Source organism: Diadema antillarum, unplaced genomic scaffold (assembly GCF_040938485.1).
Source record: "Diadema antillarum isolate AM-2024a unplaced genomic scaffold, OU_Dant_1.0 scf00000036, whole genome shotgun sequence".
Classification (NCBI taxonomy): domain Eukaryota; kingdom Metazoa; phylum Echinodermata; class Echinoidea; order Diadematoida; family Diadematidae; genus Diadema; species Diadema antillarum.
Genome location: NW_027270925.1, coordinates 2,385,282 through 2,401,044, shown reverse-complemented (window position 1 = coordinate 2,401,044; position 15,763 = coordinate 2,385,282). Strand labels below are relative to the sequence as shown.

The following is a 15,763-nucleotide window of genomic DNA, read 5'->3' as shown; positions in this document are numbered from 1 at the left end:
ACTTCATTCCGTGGTATCTTAAAGTTCAGTATTAAAGTATTGAGATAAATTTCTTACAGGAATTTTTAAGTAACATGGAAAAATTCCACTTTCATTCTATAGTTCTGAAAACAGGTATTTTGTTTGAATTCTCTTAATTCTTTATGCCATTGTCCTACTGCAACATCACAAATTGTAGTATTTTTATCAGTAATGATGTTACTGAAAATTTACAATTTCATAACTTTTGAATGGATACTCAGATTTTCCTCAAACTTCACTGATGTATTCTATCAATATCTCTGCATTCACTATATCTACGAAATGATATTTGGGTTTCATTCCCCTGTGTACAAAGAGAAAAACTGATACCCACATACATGATATATTACATATCCTGTCAAACTTTAAGATAAACAACAGCACACAAACCTCCTGAGGCAGCCATCTGCAGTATAAATCATTGGTATTCTAAGGGTACAGGATTCATATTTGTATACATGGAAGAAATCAAGTTGAGGCCTGATGTTACTCTCTACTTTTGGCCTGTAATTATCATTTTTATATCATAATATATTTACTTACACTAATATATTGTGGAATATTTTATTATCTCTCTATCTATCTATCAATCTATCTATCTATCTATCTATCTATCTATCTATCTATCTATCTATCTATCTATCTATATATATATATATATATATATATATATATATATATATATATAGTTGAACCTCTCGTATCCGGACAAGTCGGGACCAGGGCTCATCCGGATAAGGGATTTGGCCGGATACGGGAGACTCAATACTTTATACATGTACATATTACATACACATGTACTGATGTAGCCCATTGTAGTACCACACGCAGTAATGTGTATACTGCAACCTTTTCATTGTTACATTTGGGGATGTTTGGGGATGTTAAAATGTCTGAAGGTAAACAATTTGGAAGGAAATTTGATGTAATGTATGTTAATCATGTTGGAAGTAGTATGTAATTCATGTGTGTTTGTGTAGGAGTTCTCAAGGAGTTGGGAATCCCCCTTTCCTCCCGTAATTATAATTAACAAAAAGCACGGCGAGATTGCGTCTGTATAATAGAGAGATCCGGATAAAGGGGGGCCGGATAAGAGAGGTTCAACTGTATATAGATATATACACACTCACATCAGTGTACATACACACCTCCATTTATCTACATGTATCTGTCTAGATGTGTGTTTGTTTGTGTGCAAGTGTTTGTTAGTACTCATTTACATGTATGTTTATATGTTCATAGGTATCATTCATGCTTTTTTTGATACGATGCATGATTGCTCATATTGCATGTTTGTCAAGCAGTAAATTAGTTTTAAGAAACAACATGGACCACTGCTGGTACTAAATGAGTGCCACTTCCCTTCAGCACACTGACTCCATGAGCGATGAACAGCTGTATCATAATACAGGTAAACATTTGTATGTAAACACCTCCCTTCTCTTCCCAATGCCAACCCCAGAAACAATAAAATAAAAGCAGAAAGCGTTGGAAAGAGAAATAAGAACTTTCTACGATATAATCAGTGTACACTATGAAATTGAATGAGTACACAAAGGCATTAGCATACAAACACACACACACACCAATAAGCATTTTACAATCAAAAGCCAGTCCGTACTCAAGTTCACTTGAATAGAGTTGAAATGAAACCAGCAGAATGGTAAAAGCTTGTGTGTGTGTGTGTGTGTGTGTGTGTGTGTGTGTGTGTGTGTGTGTGTGTGTGTTTGTAGCTGCTACTAATGATACAAGTTGGTTAATGCATTTGAAACTTTAGAATCCCATTGCTTTTATACATGTTTTTCAAGTGTTTAATTTTACTTAAAAAAGTAAAAAATCAGAGCCAACCTCTATGTGGAATGAAACTTTATTTCAAGACAGATTAATTGTTTATACAATTTCATTTTGTAAGCAATGTAAAATTGTTCTAATCAAATATAAACACAACAAAATGAGATATTAAAAATACCAAGTTGTCCTTCTTTACCTGTGCTCTATACATTCATTTGTGGATGGGTGAAAAAAGAAAAATGCAAGCAGCATTCTTGCAGTACATGTATATCACTCTACAAGGCATTTGGGCCTATTTTTACTACAGGGTAATTAATACCACTTCTACTCAGGCCAGTTGAGTTGTCTCAGGCCAGATATACAGTTCTCAGAATAAGTTGAGTTGTCGCTGTGTCCAATTCACACACATGCACACACAGCCTGTCTCATTCACTGGACTGCAGTCTCATATAACGATGCATTGATGATAAAACAGTTAAAACAAATTTATCGTCCTCTGTTCAAGCAATGGAATATCTGTTGACAAACTTCAACTCTCCCACTTTTGGCAGGAGACCTCCAACTTTGAGGCCATTTTTTCGAAATCTTCCATTCTCCCACTTGAGCGTGTGAATTTCTCCAGCTCTAGCTGTATTGTTTCCCACTTAAAGTGCATTTTCTCTAGCTTAGAATTCAGCTTTCTTCAATCCAACTTTAGTTTTGCCATGCATGTTAACCCATTGAGGATGGACTGATTTTGCTACAACATGCATTTCCCATAGACACTTGCCTGAGTATACTCGGGACTCATCAACAACGGGATAAAACTAAGGCTAAGATAGCACCAGAGAGCATTCGCAACCCTTAGAGCTTCCAGGGACCCGAAGCAGGCCCTGGACCCCAGCCACAAGGGATGTCATGCTTCAAGCATGTGGTAGCGCATATAAATATAGCATGCATATTCATGTGATCAGCGTCCTCAGTTTGCTAGGGGATCTAAGGCAAAGGGAATCTCCAGTTTACGAGAAGATTGGGATTCGAGTCTGCATCACTGTTGACAAATTGTTCAACCATCAATGGAGGACAAGGCTACTGGAGTCCTTTCACTCCGTCCCCGTCAACGATGTAGTGGCAGACGTCCTTAGGAAGGTGAGGGGCAAAGAGTATCTCCATCTGCCTGACGGGAATGTCCGCCTCTGCGCGGTGTGCCCCATCTCCTCCGTCCGACTTCTTGGTGTCCTTCAGCGCCGACGGTGGGAGCCTGTACGGTGTTCGGCTGAGCATGAGGCGAACTTTGACAACATTTGACCACGTCAGTCCCAGGGCAGGCATCATATCTGACTCCCTGGGATCCAGTGATGATTTCATGTTTGCTGTGACCTGGGGGGGGGGGGGGGGGAGGAATTTGTTTGAAGTAAGATAATATATCAGTGTAACTGATCTTAATTTTGACATCAGCAAATCAACAAAGATGTGAATACCACTGTTTCAGAGAAAAGATAAAAGTTCCATATAAGAGTGTTGCGTTTGTTGTTGTTTTGTTTCAATATCATCACCATCAATTTCCATGGAATATGTGATGAGTTGGCATGAAACATTAGAAATGTATCAAGATAACAAAAAAATCTGAAAGATAAAAAAAAAATCTGAATGATTACAAAAAATAAGAATATTAGAAATATCTACATTTATGAACAAAGTTTTTCCTTGTTATATGTGCCTGTAAAGTTTACCATTAAAAAAGATTTCTTTACATTGTCATCATTAACATTTTTATAGGATTTGTGAATCCAGGTGATTGGCTACAGTGGACAACACGTAATGCACCATAAAGTAATAAGTAGAGCCTTGCCTGGTTAACGCACACAATGGCAGCATTGAATTGGCAACTCAGCCTGTGGAGATGGGCGCCGACACGCTGCAGTTCTCGCGCCCGCTTCACCGTGTCTCGCAGCTCAAACTCGCTCCTGAATATGGCGGCGAGAGAATCCACCACTGCCAACTTCACCATGCCCCTGGACAGCAGGAGGGGGAGCCGCTTCTCAAGGCAGTGCCATAACTGATCCTGAGTTTGACGGGAAGTGGACAGAATAGAAATATCATCACATGGCGGCAGTGCGCTGCACATTCTTCATCAGACGTAATGTGAGATGCATTTGCTATCAAAACTTCCTCCAGCTGAAGACAATGTGTTTCAGGGAAATTACTGTAGACATGGAAATTTTGGCGGTTCAGTAATTTTCTTGCATTTCATGCTACCTTGGTTAGTGCAAATTCTAAAAGTTAAACCCTTGAAGAAATATCTTCACAATTTTCTCTGCACATTTTGAATTGGTCGACAATTGCACAGCGCGAATTCAAGAATATGTTTTTGATTTTGATTAACCCAGAAATCCTCTTTCATAGGGTATTCGAAGTCCAGTGTTGGCAATAACAGTGCTTGAAAAGCTATTACTTGAGCTACATTGCACTTTGTTCATCTGAAAGCACAAAGAAAAGACAGATAGTCTGCAAATAAAGATGAAGCAAATCTAAATGTCAGTATCATCTTATTTACAGCAAGGGTTGCTGGCAAAGGAAATAAAGTGAGCATGTTTTTTACAATAATGCATTTTTTTTCTTGTTCAGCTAGTCATTACATAATCCAGGCAAAAATTTGTTGGTATTCACACATCTTACTGATGATGCAAGAAAAACAATATTTGCAATAACGTGTAATTCAATACACGACAGCTTCATTGTAAAGGCTTCTGATTAGAGCAACACTACGCAAAGAATTTATGATACCTTATACAACGGATGTGATCACATAATCATAATCTACCAGTTACTGGTATGTCATAGAAAAATGATACACCAATAGATATTTCCCTAACATATGAGTCTGTTGTGTACATAACAGACATTTAATGCAGTTGAGTACCTTCCTAGGTGATTATGGAAACATACCTTCTCTGCAACATGCTCCACATAGATGTGATCTCCCAGGGCGAGCTGAGAAGCGAGGGCAGGTCCCACCTTCCGGTTGAACGCACTGATAAGCTGCTGGAGTCTCTTGCTGGGGAACACGTCTTCTGTGCATACATACACAGCTCCTTCATATGAAAATGACAGAGATGTTATGCTAACAAATGAGTTGTTGGGTATATAGTGGTTGGGATTTCTTGTGGTTGGGATAGGACTATAGATACAATTAGGAAGAGACATGATGGTAAATGGTGGACAGCATGCTGATATTTGATGCCACTCTTTCAATATATCCTGTTTATTATCTTAACATTCTGTAATGAATAGTAGTTGAATAGTAGTTAAATGCATTATCTCTAGAGAAGGAAATAGGCGGCCCCATATGATATGACTACAACTATCATGGAGGATGCAAACTACAAGATTCCTTGGAGTGCAAATAATTGCAATAAGACCAATATTGGAGAAAATGGAAGGTCACTTAAGGACAGATTCAAAGAACATTAAAGGGTATTTAGACTTAATCACCCCAGCCATTCAGCCATTGTTGAGCATGCCAATGACACTGGCCATAACAATGGGAGGAGTGATGCCCACATAATTGACTCTGAAACCTCCTTTCTGCCAATGAAATCAAAGAAACAATCTGGATTGGGAAGACCAATAATGCTTTGAATAGGGACTTGGGATACACATTGTCACCTATCTATGCTCCAGTGATCTCAACGAAAACATCATCAGATAGGCAGCAAAGATGTAAAAGAATCATTCTGGCTTGAGAAAGTCCACAGTAGTGGAAGTTCAAAGTTCAAAGTTCAAATTTATTTCCATTCGACATAAAATCATCAAACAATTCATATAATGAAAACACATAGATACAAATATATGAATATCAAAAGAAATATACACACATACACAAAACAACAACAAGAACAAGAGCCGATGCGTAAATTCATGTGAATGGGGGGGTCAACAGAGAAGAGCAATAAGCCTTGTAAATCGCTGACCCTAGAAAACATAAATAATGTGTTAAATATATCGGGAGTATAGAAACGAAACTAAGGAGGAAAAGAAAAGGACAGAACTGAAGAACAAATCAAAAGACATATAAGTGCAATTAAAGTAATCATTCTGAAGGAGAATATGAATTCAGGAGTAAACATTTATAATTCCTTTTAAAACTATTCAAAGACGGTTTCATTTTCAAATCAAATGGTATTTCGGTCCATATTAATGGACCTTTATAAAAAACTGTATTCTTAGAAATATTTGTTCTCACATGACATAAATGATAATCATTAGCACGACGGGTGTTATAAGCATAAACATTACTATTCAATAAAAATTTGGAAGAAATATCGAAGGGCAATAAACCTTTTAAACACATATACATAAAAATTGCAAGATTATATCGATTAATATCATATACATTTAAAAGCTTCAAATGGAAAAAGCCAGCTCTTCAAACATAAAGGATGGGTTGAAGCTAAAATTTATTGTGGCGATACAATCTGAGTGTGCCCTTTGTTTCAGTACAAAGGAAATTTGAAATGCACTAAAAAAATAAGAATAACAAACTTCACTACAGTCAGCCATTAGTATGGAAATTAATCATTTATGAGGGTAAGTACAGAATCAAATTCCGATGGAAGATTACCTTTGGCAAGTCCTCCATGCTGGATTGGGAGCTGTGCTGTGAGACACAGCTGGAGGCATAGCTGGGTCTTCCCAGCTGCACTCTGACCTGCTATCTCTGTGATGCCCTTCACTAGGATTCCCCCTCGTAGGAAGTCATCCAGGATGGGACATCCTGTGGAAAGATGAGTCGGTTCCCTGTGCTCTTCCTGCAAAGTCTGGTTGTAGATGTCAAGTGCTGTTGTACAAAAAAATATATGTCCATTAATACAGATGCAAATCTTAATATAAGCACCAAGTTGTGATGAACAGCTGGCACACAGACACTAAGTACTGATGTACATAACATTTTTTTTTTCTTACATATTCAAAATCTACATAAAGGTATTCTTTGTTGTCGTTTTTGTGTGTGTGTGTGTGTGTGTGTCAGGAACTATTCTTGGCAAGAGATATTATCCCTGCAGATATGATATAATATCATAATAAAAATGACACACAACAATCCATTTTGAATCTGAAGCCCCAATATGGGCCACTAAATGGTAGCCTTATTGGAAATTTGGTGGCCTGACATAATTTTTTCTTTTGTAGCAGGTAAGCGGGCCACCACTAATATAGAGCCATGCTACATATTCAACAAAATATAGCACAAAAGTTAATCATTCTCAGCTGACTGATTTATGACTTGCAGTGGGTTAAAGCTGGATTCAAACAATATCCATCCTTTGAAACAACCTCCCCCACAGATGGCTTCATGCTAGCATGCAGACATAGATGCACAAAATTTACATTATTGAAGGCATATAATGTATACTGTATATTCTTTTTAAGCATCTGTAATGATGGGGGAATGATTTGTTAAATTGAGTAAAAAAGAAGTAATAGAAAAGAATGTTTGTAGTTAAATGATAATATGCCTCTCTCAATACCAGTACTTTCTTCTTGCTGTTAAATTGTTGCTGTTGCTGTTTACCTGTCAAGCCTTTGTACTTGTACACTGTTTCGGACACTGCTTTTATCAGGAGAGAAACATCTCTGGATGATAGCTTGGTGCACCGACAGAGATCAGCGGGAGAGAGATGGAGCACTGCTTCAAAGCTTCTTATATTTGCTGGTGTTCAAATAGAGAAAAAAAAAGAGAGAGAAAGATATATCAGAGAGAAATAGAAGGGGGAGAGAGAAATAGAAGGGGGAGAGAGAGATAGAAATAAGGGAAGAGAGAAAAGAGGAGAGAGGGGGAGAGAGAAATGTCATATAAACAATGCACTTTGTTGATGAAAATGATAGATCTACCATTTGCGAAGTACTATTGGAGTTGAAGACTCTACTCTTCGCGTTAACAACTATCATTATCATTAGGATAACAATGAAAAATTCGGCAGTGATTAGGAAGACACACCAGGTTCAATTGAACTGGGTTTGAGCAAACAGCTGCACAGCACCTCTCCTGAACATAGCACGCGCTGTAATGCGTGTACATGCAAATGCAAGCAGCTTGAACTACAAAGTTCATTGACCCTGAGGCTGTCTGAAAAAAAAAATCTTTCAAAAATCCATAAAAATTTCTTGATCACTACCAAAAGTTAATCATCTGTTCCTTAATTGTGTCATTATCAACTTTTCCTCCAAGTTTCATTCAAATGTGTTCACAACTTTTTGAGTTATTTTGCAAATAGAAAAACAAACAAACCAATGCCAATGTTACCCAGTGATTCATTCAAATGTGTTCACAACTTTTTGAGTTACTTTGCAAACAGAAAAACAAACAAACCAATGCCAACGTCATGGCGATGAAAACATAACCTCCTGCACTGTAGTGCATGCATGCAAACCTCAAATACGCGCAGCTTGAACTTCCAAGTTCATTGACCCTGTCTGCAAATGAGATAAAAAATCTTTCAATTTCAAGAATCCATTAAATTCCTGGATCACTATCAAAAGAATAATCCTGTGTTCCTTGAATCATTAAGATAGCTTTTCTTGCAAGTTTCATTTAAATGTGTCAACAAACTTTTCGAGTTATTTTGCAAACGGACAAAAAAAAAAAAAAAACAACGCCAAAGAAAACAGAACCTCCTGTAGCTGCCTTGGCGGAATAACAAAACCGCCTCATATGACCAAGTTGCAAAGATGTTGGTACATGTACCACTACTAGTTTTGAGACTTAGACAAAATAAAAGGGTAGCCACGCCCACTATGCCTGGTATGTAACTCCGGAGCACTGTGGAGTGTAAACCAGTAACATGCGAGGGCAGCGTAGGGTCTACGTGTTGGGGTCGCTGGAAGGTGTGGTTACCCGGTATGGTGCCAAAAGTCATAATAAATATGTCATGAGACATGACCTGAGGTTGTCAGGATGATCTGTGACAGTGTTACTTCTTCTTCAAGATACTCCTCAACGTTCCGTCTGGAACACAAACAAGCATTCATGATTTACGCTACGTATTGTATCACAAAATTTGTTACTTTTAACATGGTTACTGGTAGTACTAGTACTGACTACTGTGTTACTGTAAATTCTCCTCACTTCTTCTGTCAGGTTCTACTTCTACGAAGATACTCAGCAGGATCCTCATGCTGTAGTGTAAGTGGAACTGGCAAAGGCAAGTCCATGTCTTGACACTAATTGACAGTACTTATTGATGTGTTTTGTTCGGAAGGTAGAGCAGTCTACCCGGTATCAGCTGGGTAGGAATCTTAAACTTCCAATTGCTTACCTTTCTTCACTGCTGCTAATATTCTGGGGTTGATTGGTAAGTCATCCATTAATTCTTTTCTGCCGTACAGTAGTATAGTACTTCATTCAACCTTCCATCGAGATAACCTGCTGATTCTAACTTGACATGTTGAGGCATACTCAGTACTCATGTTCAGGAAGAAAGACAGCTGACGGTGAGTTTTCATAGCAGCATTTGTGTAACGTTTATCGGGCCGGTTGGTTGGTACTGCAAACACGCTGTTCAATCTAGCCAGTTACGTAACATAATAGTAATATAATAATATCAAGAGCTCAGTTGAATTTCCCGCACTGTGTACGTGTATGGCGCGCCTCCTCGACGATTGACACAGGGAATATCGCGTCTTGAGCGAGAGTATCGCAGGTCATCGAATGAAATCCCTGGGCCATATCGAAAGATTTAGAGCACAATATCACTGCGTAAACGCAAGGTGAGTACAGCAAGTGCGACCCGACGTACAGTACAAACATACTAGTACACTTTGGTACGTACACCATCGAGGGGGTTGGACAACTCGACCGCGGGATAAGTCGTCCCTGGACAAGTCGTCCCTACCCCTGGACAGCTCGACCGGGTCGAGTTGTCCAGGGTCAGGTTTGCGATTGGACAACTCGACCCAACTTTATTTGTGCCAGATTTTTGCAGAGTGAGACACATTTTAGTCATTAAAATGGCATAGGTTAGTGGAATGATGTATGAAAAAATGTTTTATCGCATTTTTAAGGCAATTCCTATTTATTTTCTGATGCTGCGAAGCAATATTTCATGGTATCTTCCCTGCTCTGAGAATCTCGGTGACGGAGCTTTTTCTCGTGACGACAGCCTGTATGGTAAGGTGACATTTGTTGAGAAATTTCCATTAAATGCTTATAACCAGCAATAAAATATAGTATTTTACATAGTTATACGTGTTTTCTATCCTTAGTGACATTTTCATGAGCAGAGGAATCATTTCAGTATGAAAAATGAAACAAATGTCTACAGTATGTCGATTCGTCTTCGTTCGTACTTGTTCGGTTTCCATATCGTGGGACGCGCGCTGCTAGCTAGCTGCTAGCTGAGAGGCTAGGCTGAGCGTGGCGCTCGCTCGCTCCCTGGCCACCAGACCCCCTCCCACCGATACCAGCCCAACTTGTGACGACATCCTGTTTGGTAAGGTGAAATTTGTTGAGAAATTTCCATAAGATGCTCATAACCAACAATAAAATATAGTATTTCATATAGGTGCATGTGTTTTCTATCCTTGGTGACATTTTATGGGCAAAGGAATAATTTCAGTAAGAAAAATGAAACAAATATATCTATGTCGAATCGTCTTCGTTCGGTAGGTGTCCACACCGCGGCACGCTGCTGAGAGTGGCTCACGCTACCACCGATACCAGCAGAACGGGATACCGGCCCGCGGGCCCCGCGGGCCGTAGGGCTGGCAGTCGTGGTGCTCGCTCGATGGGTGGAGCGAGCTGTGTCGCTGCGTAGCTACGAAGTCGACCGTGATCTTTTCTTCGACATTTGGACTAAATTCCAGTCAATGAAACTATTTCATACCTTTCTCTTAACTTTGAACGATGTTATACTGACTAAATGGTTTGAAAAGTGTCTGAAATTTTACCGTCACTGTATTGATTCATAAGTAAGCCATCAACAACATGACGACCAGGCTACAGTCTTTGTCTTGCAAGCCCAAATTCTCTGTACTACCACACTACCCACAAGCTATGGAGAACCTGACTCCGTATTGATAAAGTACTGTGGGGACCAGTACTGTACTACTGTACTGTCAACAAATAATGGGGGAAAAAGATAGTGACAAAAAAGGAAATAAGATTTCTCACTCTTTTTCTTTTACTTTTTTGTGGTTGGTTTGTTTATTTCTGTTTTTGCCAAAAAAAAAAAAGGATTGCCCTGCATGTCTTGCATTCATTAAAAAAAGAAAAGAAAAAGAAAAGAACAGGGAGTACATGAAGTACTGGCTGTCTTAGCTTGTCTGAAAACTTCAAATATGTAATCCTCTATTTTTTTTTCTTCTACGCACTTCTCTCTCGGTCTTTGCCAAAGATACTATTTTGAAGAAAAAAAAAAAATTCTTGTAACTTACACTTGAACACTTGTAACTTATATTTACCGGTGATTTCTGACAGTACTTTTCTGAAGTTGATGATATGATCTGAACTGATCCTTTTTAAGAAAAAAAAAGGGGGATGGGTGGGGGGGGGGGGGGGCATCCCAGGCCTGCATAGAACATCATTCTAATGCCCTGGGCAGAGTTGTGTCAGAAAAACAGAAATGTATATCTTAATTTGATTTTGTTACGTATGCATGATACAGGTTACATTGTCTCTCTCTGTCAAACTCACAGGTACTTTTTTTTTCTTAAAATAGAATTATGGTCATAATAAGAAAAAAATTCTGTATGGTACGGTACTTAAAATTCTGTCTTTGTCAAAGTATAAACTGCGAAAACTGTTTGACGTTACAGACAGTTCACTACACATCGGTTACGGTGTAACATTATCCTAAATTCCTAAGGCCACGTTAAAGTCCATCAAACCATCCAGATCTCTCTAAACCTTAGTTTCATCACAGAAAACAATGTCACACCTTTCTTCACAACATATTTTGGGTCTGGACATGACTAATTTTCATCACATTTCATTTATCAGGGCATAAACAAAGGTGCATTTTAAATTCCACCTTGTCTTATTTTATATGTCCCAGTTTGATGTGAGCTCATCAATCTACTTATCTGGTATCTAGATAGAACAACCTCAAATTTTGCTGAATAGCCCTTTAAAGACAGGAGTATAAACAAAAACCAGAAATGTCATTGTCAAAATGATTTATACCCCCTCTTGAAGTACTGGTGCCTATTTGACCTCAAAAAAATATCATAACACTTACTATATCTACAGATTGAATGTGCACAAATTGGAAAAGAATTTCATGACCCTGCATGGCATTCCTCATTTTGAGGCCATCAGAAATGTGCTGTTACCATGACACCACACTTTACTCTTTAAAAATGTATCTTGCACTTTGAATATCAATTTTTTTATGTGTTCCATATATCTGGTAATTTCTAATTGAAAAAAATGGCAAATTAAGTCTAATTTGTTAGTCCATTACCGCACTTAAAGGGTTATAATTTGCTATTGCCATGGCAACACACTTTCTCCCCAGTGCTGATTAAAATGTTATAATGTAAACAGGACTCCACAGCTGGGATATTTGGTTGCAGGTGCAAGGTGGCTAGCAGTGCATAAAGCCCCCCCCCCCCCCCCCCCCCCAAATGCAATTTGGCCTATAAGGCTGCGTTCACATAGAAGTATACTATTCGGGTATAGTACGGTACGCGTTTTCGAGGGCACGCGAATAGCTTGAATCGAACGATATGATTTTCTAACACGGGTAAGAGGGCACTATTTGAATATGCCGAATAGCACAGAATAGTAAAGCATAGTGGGAATCGCGCTTGTTCGATTTTTGAGCAGTGTATACCGTCTTTCGATTTTGAAATGGTAACAACTTTGGTCTCGATTTGCCCTTTAGCAAAAATAATCACAACTCTTCTAATGTATTCACTCAAAGTTCTAGTAGTAAAGCAATAATAAATTACATCATTTACAGTCATCGGAGTACATCTATGTAGCAAACTAACTTACCAAGGTATCACTTTATCATTGAATTGTCATAGACTGCACCTTGCTACTAACAATGAATACTATTGGCCCTGAAATTAATTTTACATTAGTACATGTATGTTCTTTCTTTCTTTTACACCCAAGTACCAGGTATTACTTCTCTGGCAGGATAGACCAGTAAACTCTGTGGTATTGAATTGCATGCAGACTTGCGCAGGATGGATACTGCTAGGGCCTGGTAGGGGAAAATATGACCAGGTAAGCTCTGAGATTGTACTGGGATAGTACTAGATAGTTCTGGAACTACATTGCATTAAAGATCAAGAGTGGGATTTTTTTTTTTTTGTAACACATAGAACTTTCGACAAAGCTTAACATTGGCTAATATTTCACATTTTTTCTTACCTGCGCCTTAAATTGTATTATGATGGCATGTAGGCCCATCGGTACGGTAAGACAGCGAACTTGAATTTGTTGAGCTTTTTGGCTATGTCATTCTTTTCAATCTCAGATCATTATATTTTGTTCAATTTGTAATTGTATAGGTTCATAGGTTGACACACATTCTCATTGACCTGTATGCTGTTTCTTTTTATCGCCCTCATTCCTTTCCCATTCATGTGTTCATCCCTTTCACACCACACCTACTCTTTTGTTTAACATTCCATATTAAGTTTGGTAGTCCGAACTTAACTTCCCTTATCCAGTCGGCCACTACATTGGGATGTTCAACAGTGACATAGAAAAAGAAGAAGTTCTCACCTCAGCTTGTTGACACCTTCGTCCAGTTTATTTTCATTTGTAGTCATAGTGAGTTGGGTTTTTACATTCTAGTTGGTCTCTTCCATTCCTGTTACTCTCAATTTCAATTTCAATTTACATGTATTTTCATATTTCTCATGAAAATAGTACAGACAAAATAAAAATGTACAGCAGTCTGTCTCAGCATGAAGTCAAAGGTGAGTTTAGAATTGGGCTATGGTCTAGAAATATGATGGGGCCTATACATACAAGCAAGTTTGTTCAGCTGCAACTTGTACATGGAGAATAAGCTCATCAGGAGTCACATTCCAGCAGGGCTCCTAGTTAGAACCAGACTGTGTGACCATGGTAACCGGCAAGCTGCCACGTGCAAGGATTCTGAAATCAGGTACAATAATGGACTTGTGGAATGTAGCAGGCAGGCTGATCAATACCTGCATTCCTGGTTAGGATCCCTCCGGAGTAGAAGAATATGCGCCGTCAAGTCATCAAAGTACACCATCACCCGCACAATCCGGATTTCTTTCTCGTACACAACCATTCCAGCAATCTTATTAAAAATTTCTAAACTGCATCAGCATGTCAGTCTACATGCTTATTTTTGCTAAGGTAAGGGCAAATCGAGACCAAAATCGTCATTTCATAAACGAGAGATGGTATACGCTGTTCGAAAATCGAACAAGCACGATTCCCACTATACTATTCTATGCTATTCGACATTTTCGAATAGTGCCCTCTTATGTGAACTGGTGTCAGGAAATCCCGTCATTCGATTCAAGCTACAGTATATTCGTGTGCCCTCGAAAACGAGCACCGTATACCCGAATAGTATACTCCTATGTGAACACAGCCTAAGGATGCAATGGCCACAAAACAAAAGATTCTTTTGTGAAGGAAGATGAGAGCTTTATATGCATGACCTTGCCAATGCCTACCAGTGCATATATGTTGTAATGTTTCTTTTGTGACCCTGCATGACTGCAAATCATGTAACACTTTGAGTACCGTGCTTGAGAAGGAAGACCATTTGAGAAGCTATTCATCTTTGCTGCTTGTTAAAAAAAAAAAAAAAAAAAAAATATGCATGAATTCAACAGTATGAGTGCAGGATAAGCAAGGATTTGAGAATTTTATAATCAGCCTTGTTTTGTACAAATAAATAAAAATGTAAAAGATTAACACATATAATAGGGCTAAGGCATGGAAAAGATTAAGATATGAAGTCCAAGTTTGGTTCAATAGATCATCACAGTATACATAACATAGCTAGAGGGTGAGAGAGATATCTATATATAAAAAGAAAATTACAAAAAAGAAAAAGAAAAAGAACTTGACGGTTGGCCATTATCGTGCAGGTACAGGTGGCAGAGGATTTTTCTCTTGAATTAGGGTAAGGATTCCCATGGCAACAATGGCAGTGTCATCAAAACAAAAACAATTCCTTTTAATTTGAAAGTACACACAAAAGGTAGGCCCTATAATCATAAACAAGGCCAATCTAGCTAGCACTACATTTCATTACCGGTTTCATGATATCAACCATTCAACCAAACCATCCATATCTACAGGTAAAATAACTGACCACTATAAACAGACTCTCCCCTTTGACTTTTGCTTGTTTGTTTTTATTAAGAAAAAAGGTAACATTTATTGAACAGAAGTAACTTTTAAGTAGAACACAGATCTATATATAAAATCAGCAACAACAACAACAAAACATTTAACAGTTAAAATCAAATGCATATAATGACCTTCATGTAGTTCACATCGAATGATCTGCTACATAATTTGATTTCTTTTCTACTAATACGGGTACGGAGTGGCCGGCTGCTCCCTCTGCCGCTCGCGCCCCACGCGCCGCGCCCCGCCGCCGCGCCTCCCCTAGTGGGCATGGCGCTGCCAGCTTATGAGCGAGCTGCAGTGGCGAGACCAGTGCGGCGGTGCGGACACGGCAAAGATGAAATCATGCGAACAAATATCCAACATTTTCCCGAACATGTGCAAAATTAAACTCCCTCGAAGATGAAATTAGTTGAAGGAACCCTGAATACACCCTCATACATGATAAAATGGATAATTTTACGGAGATTTACTGACAAAACAATAGCTAAAACTTAGTGGGCCGAGTTAGCCCACCGCGCGAAATGAACGTGAACCTATGGGGATCGCGAACCGCGATAAAAACGTCTGAAATTTCATTTTTACGTCGTTGTATCCCCAAAAGTTGGAAAA

At 38.7% G+C, this 15,763-nt stretch overlaps 1 protein-coding gene across 1 annotated transcript; it reads right to left on the bottom strand.

Annotated features, from left to right (window-relative positions):
• Positions 1-2,880: 2,880 nt before the first annotated feature.
• Positions 2,881-9,231, bottom strand: LOC139745224 (DNA repair protein XRCC3-like). The gene is made up of 6 exons (XM_071655634.1): positions 9,111-9,231; positions 7,367-7,504; positions 6,416-6,631; positions 4,741-4,886; positions 3,644-3,856; positions 2,881-3,171 (listed from the first exon to the last, which is right to left on the bottom strand). Exons 1-6 carry the CDS (start codon positions 9,157-9,159, stop codon positions 2,881-2,883), a joined length of 1,053 nt encoding a protein of 350 aa, XP_071511735.1. The 5' UTR covers positions 9,160-9,231.
• Positions 9,232-15,763: the final 6,532 nt, after the last annotated feature.

Coding starts and splice junctions, on each gene's coding strand:
- LOC139745224 (XM_071655634.1), bottom strand. CDS start 9,159: ATGGATGACTTACCAATCAACCCCAGAATATTAGCAGCAGTGAAGAAA. Junction 4,887..6,415: donor GCATGGAGGACTTGCCAAAG/GTAATCTTCCAT, acceptor TTTCATATGAAG/GAGCTGTGTATGTATGCACA. Junction 3,857..4,740: donor TGGAGCATGTTGCAGAGAAG/GTATGTTTCCAT, acceptor CGTCAAACTCAG/GATCAGTTATGGCACTGCCT.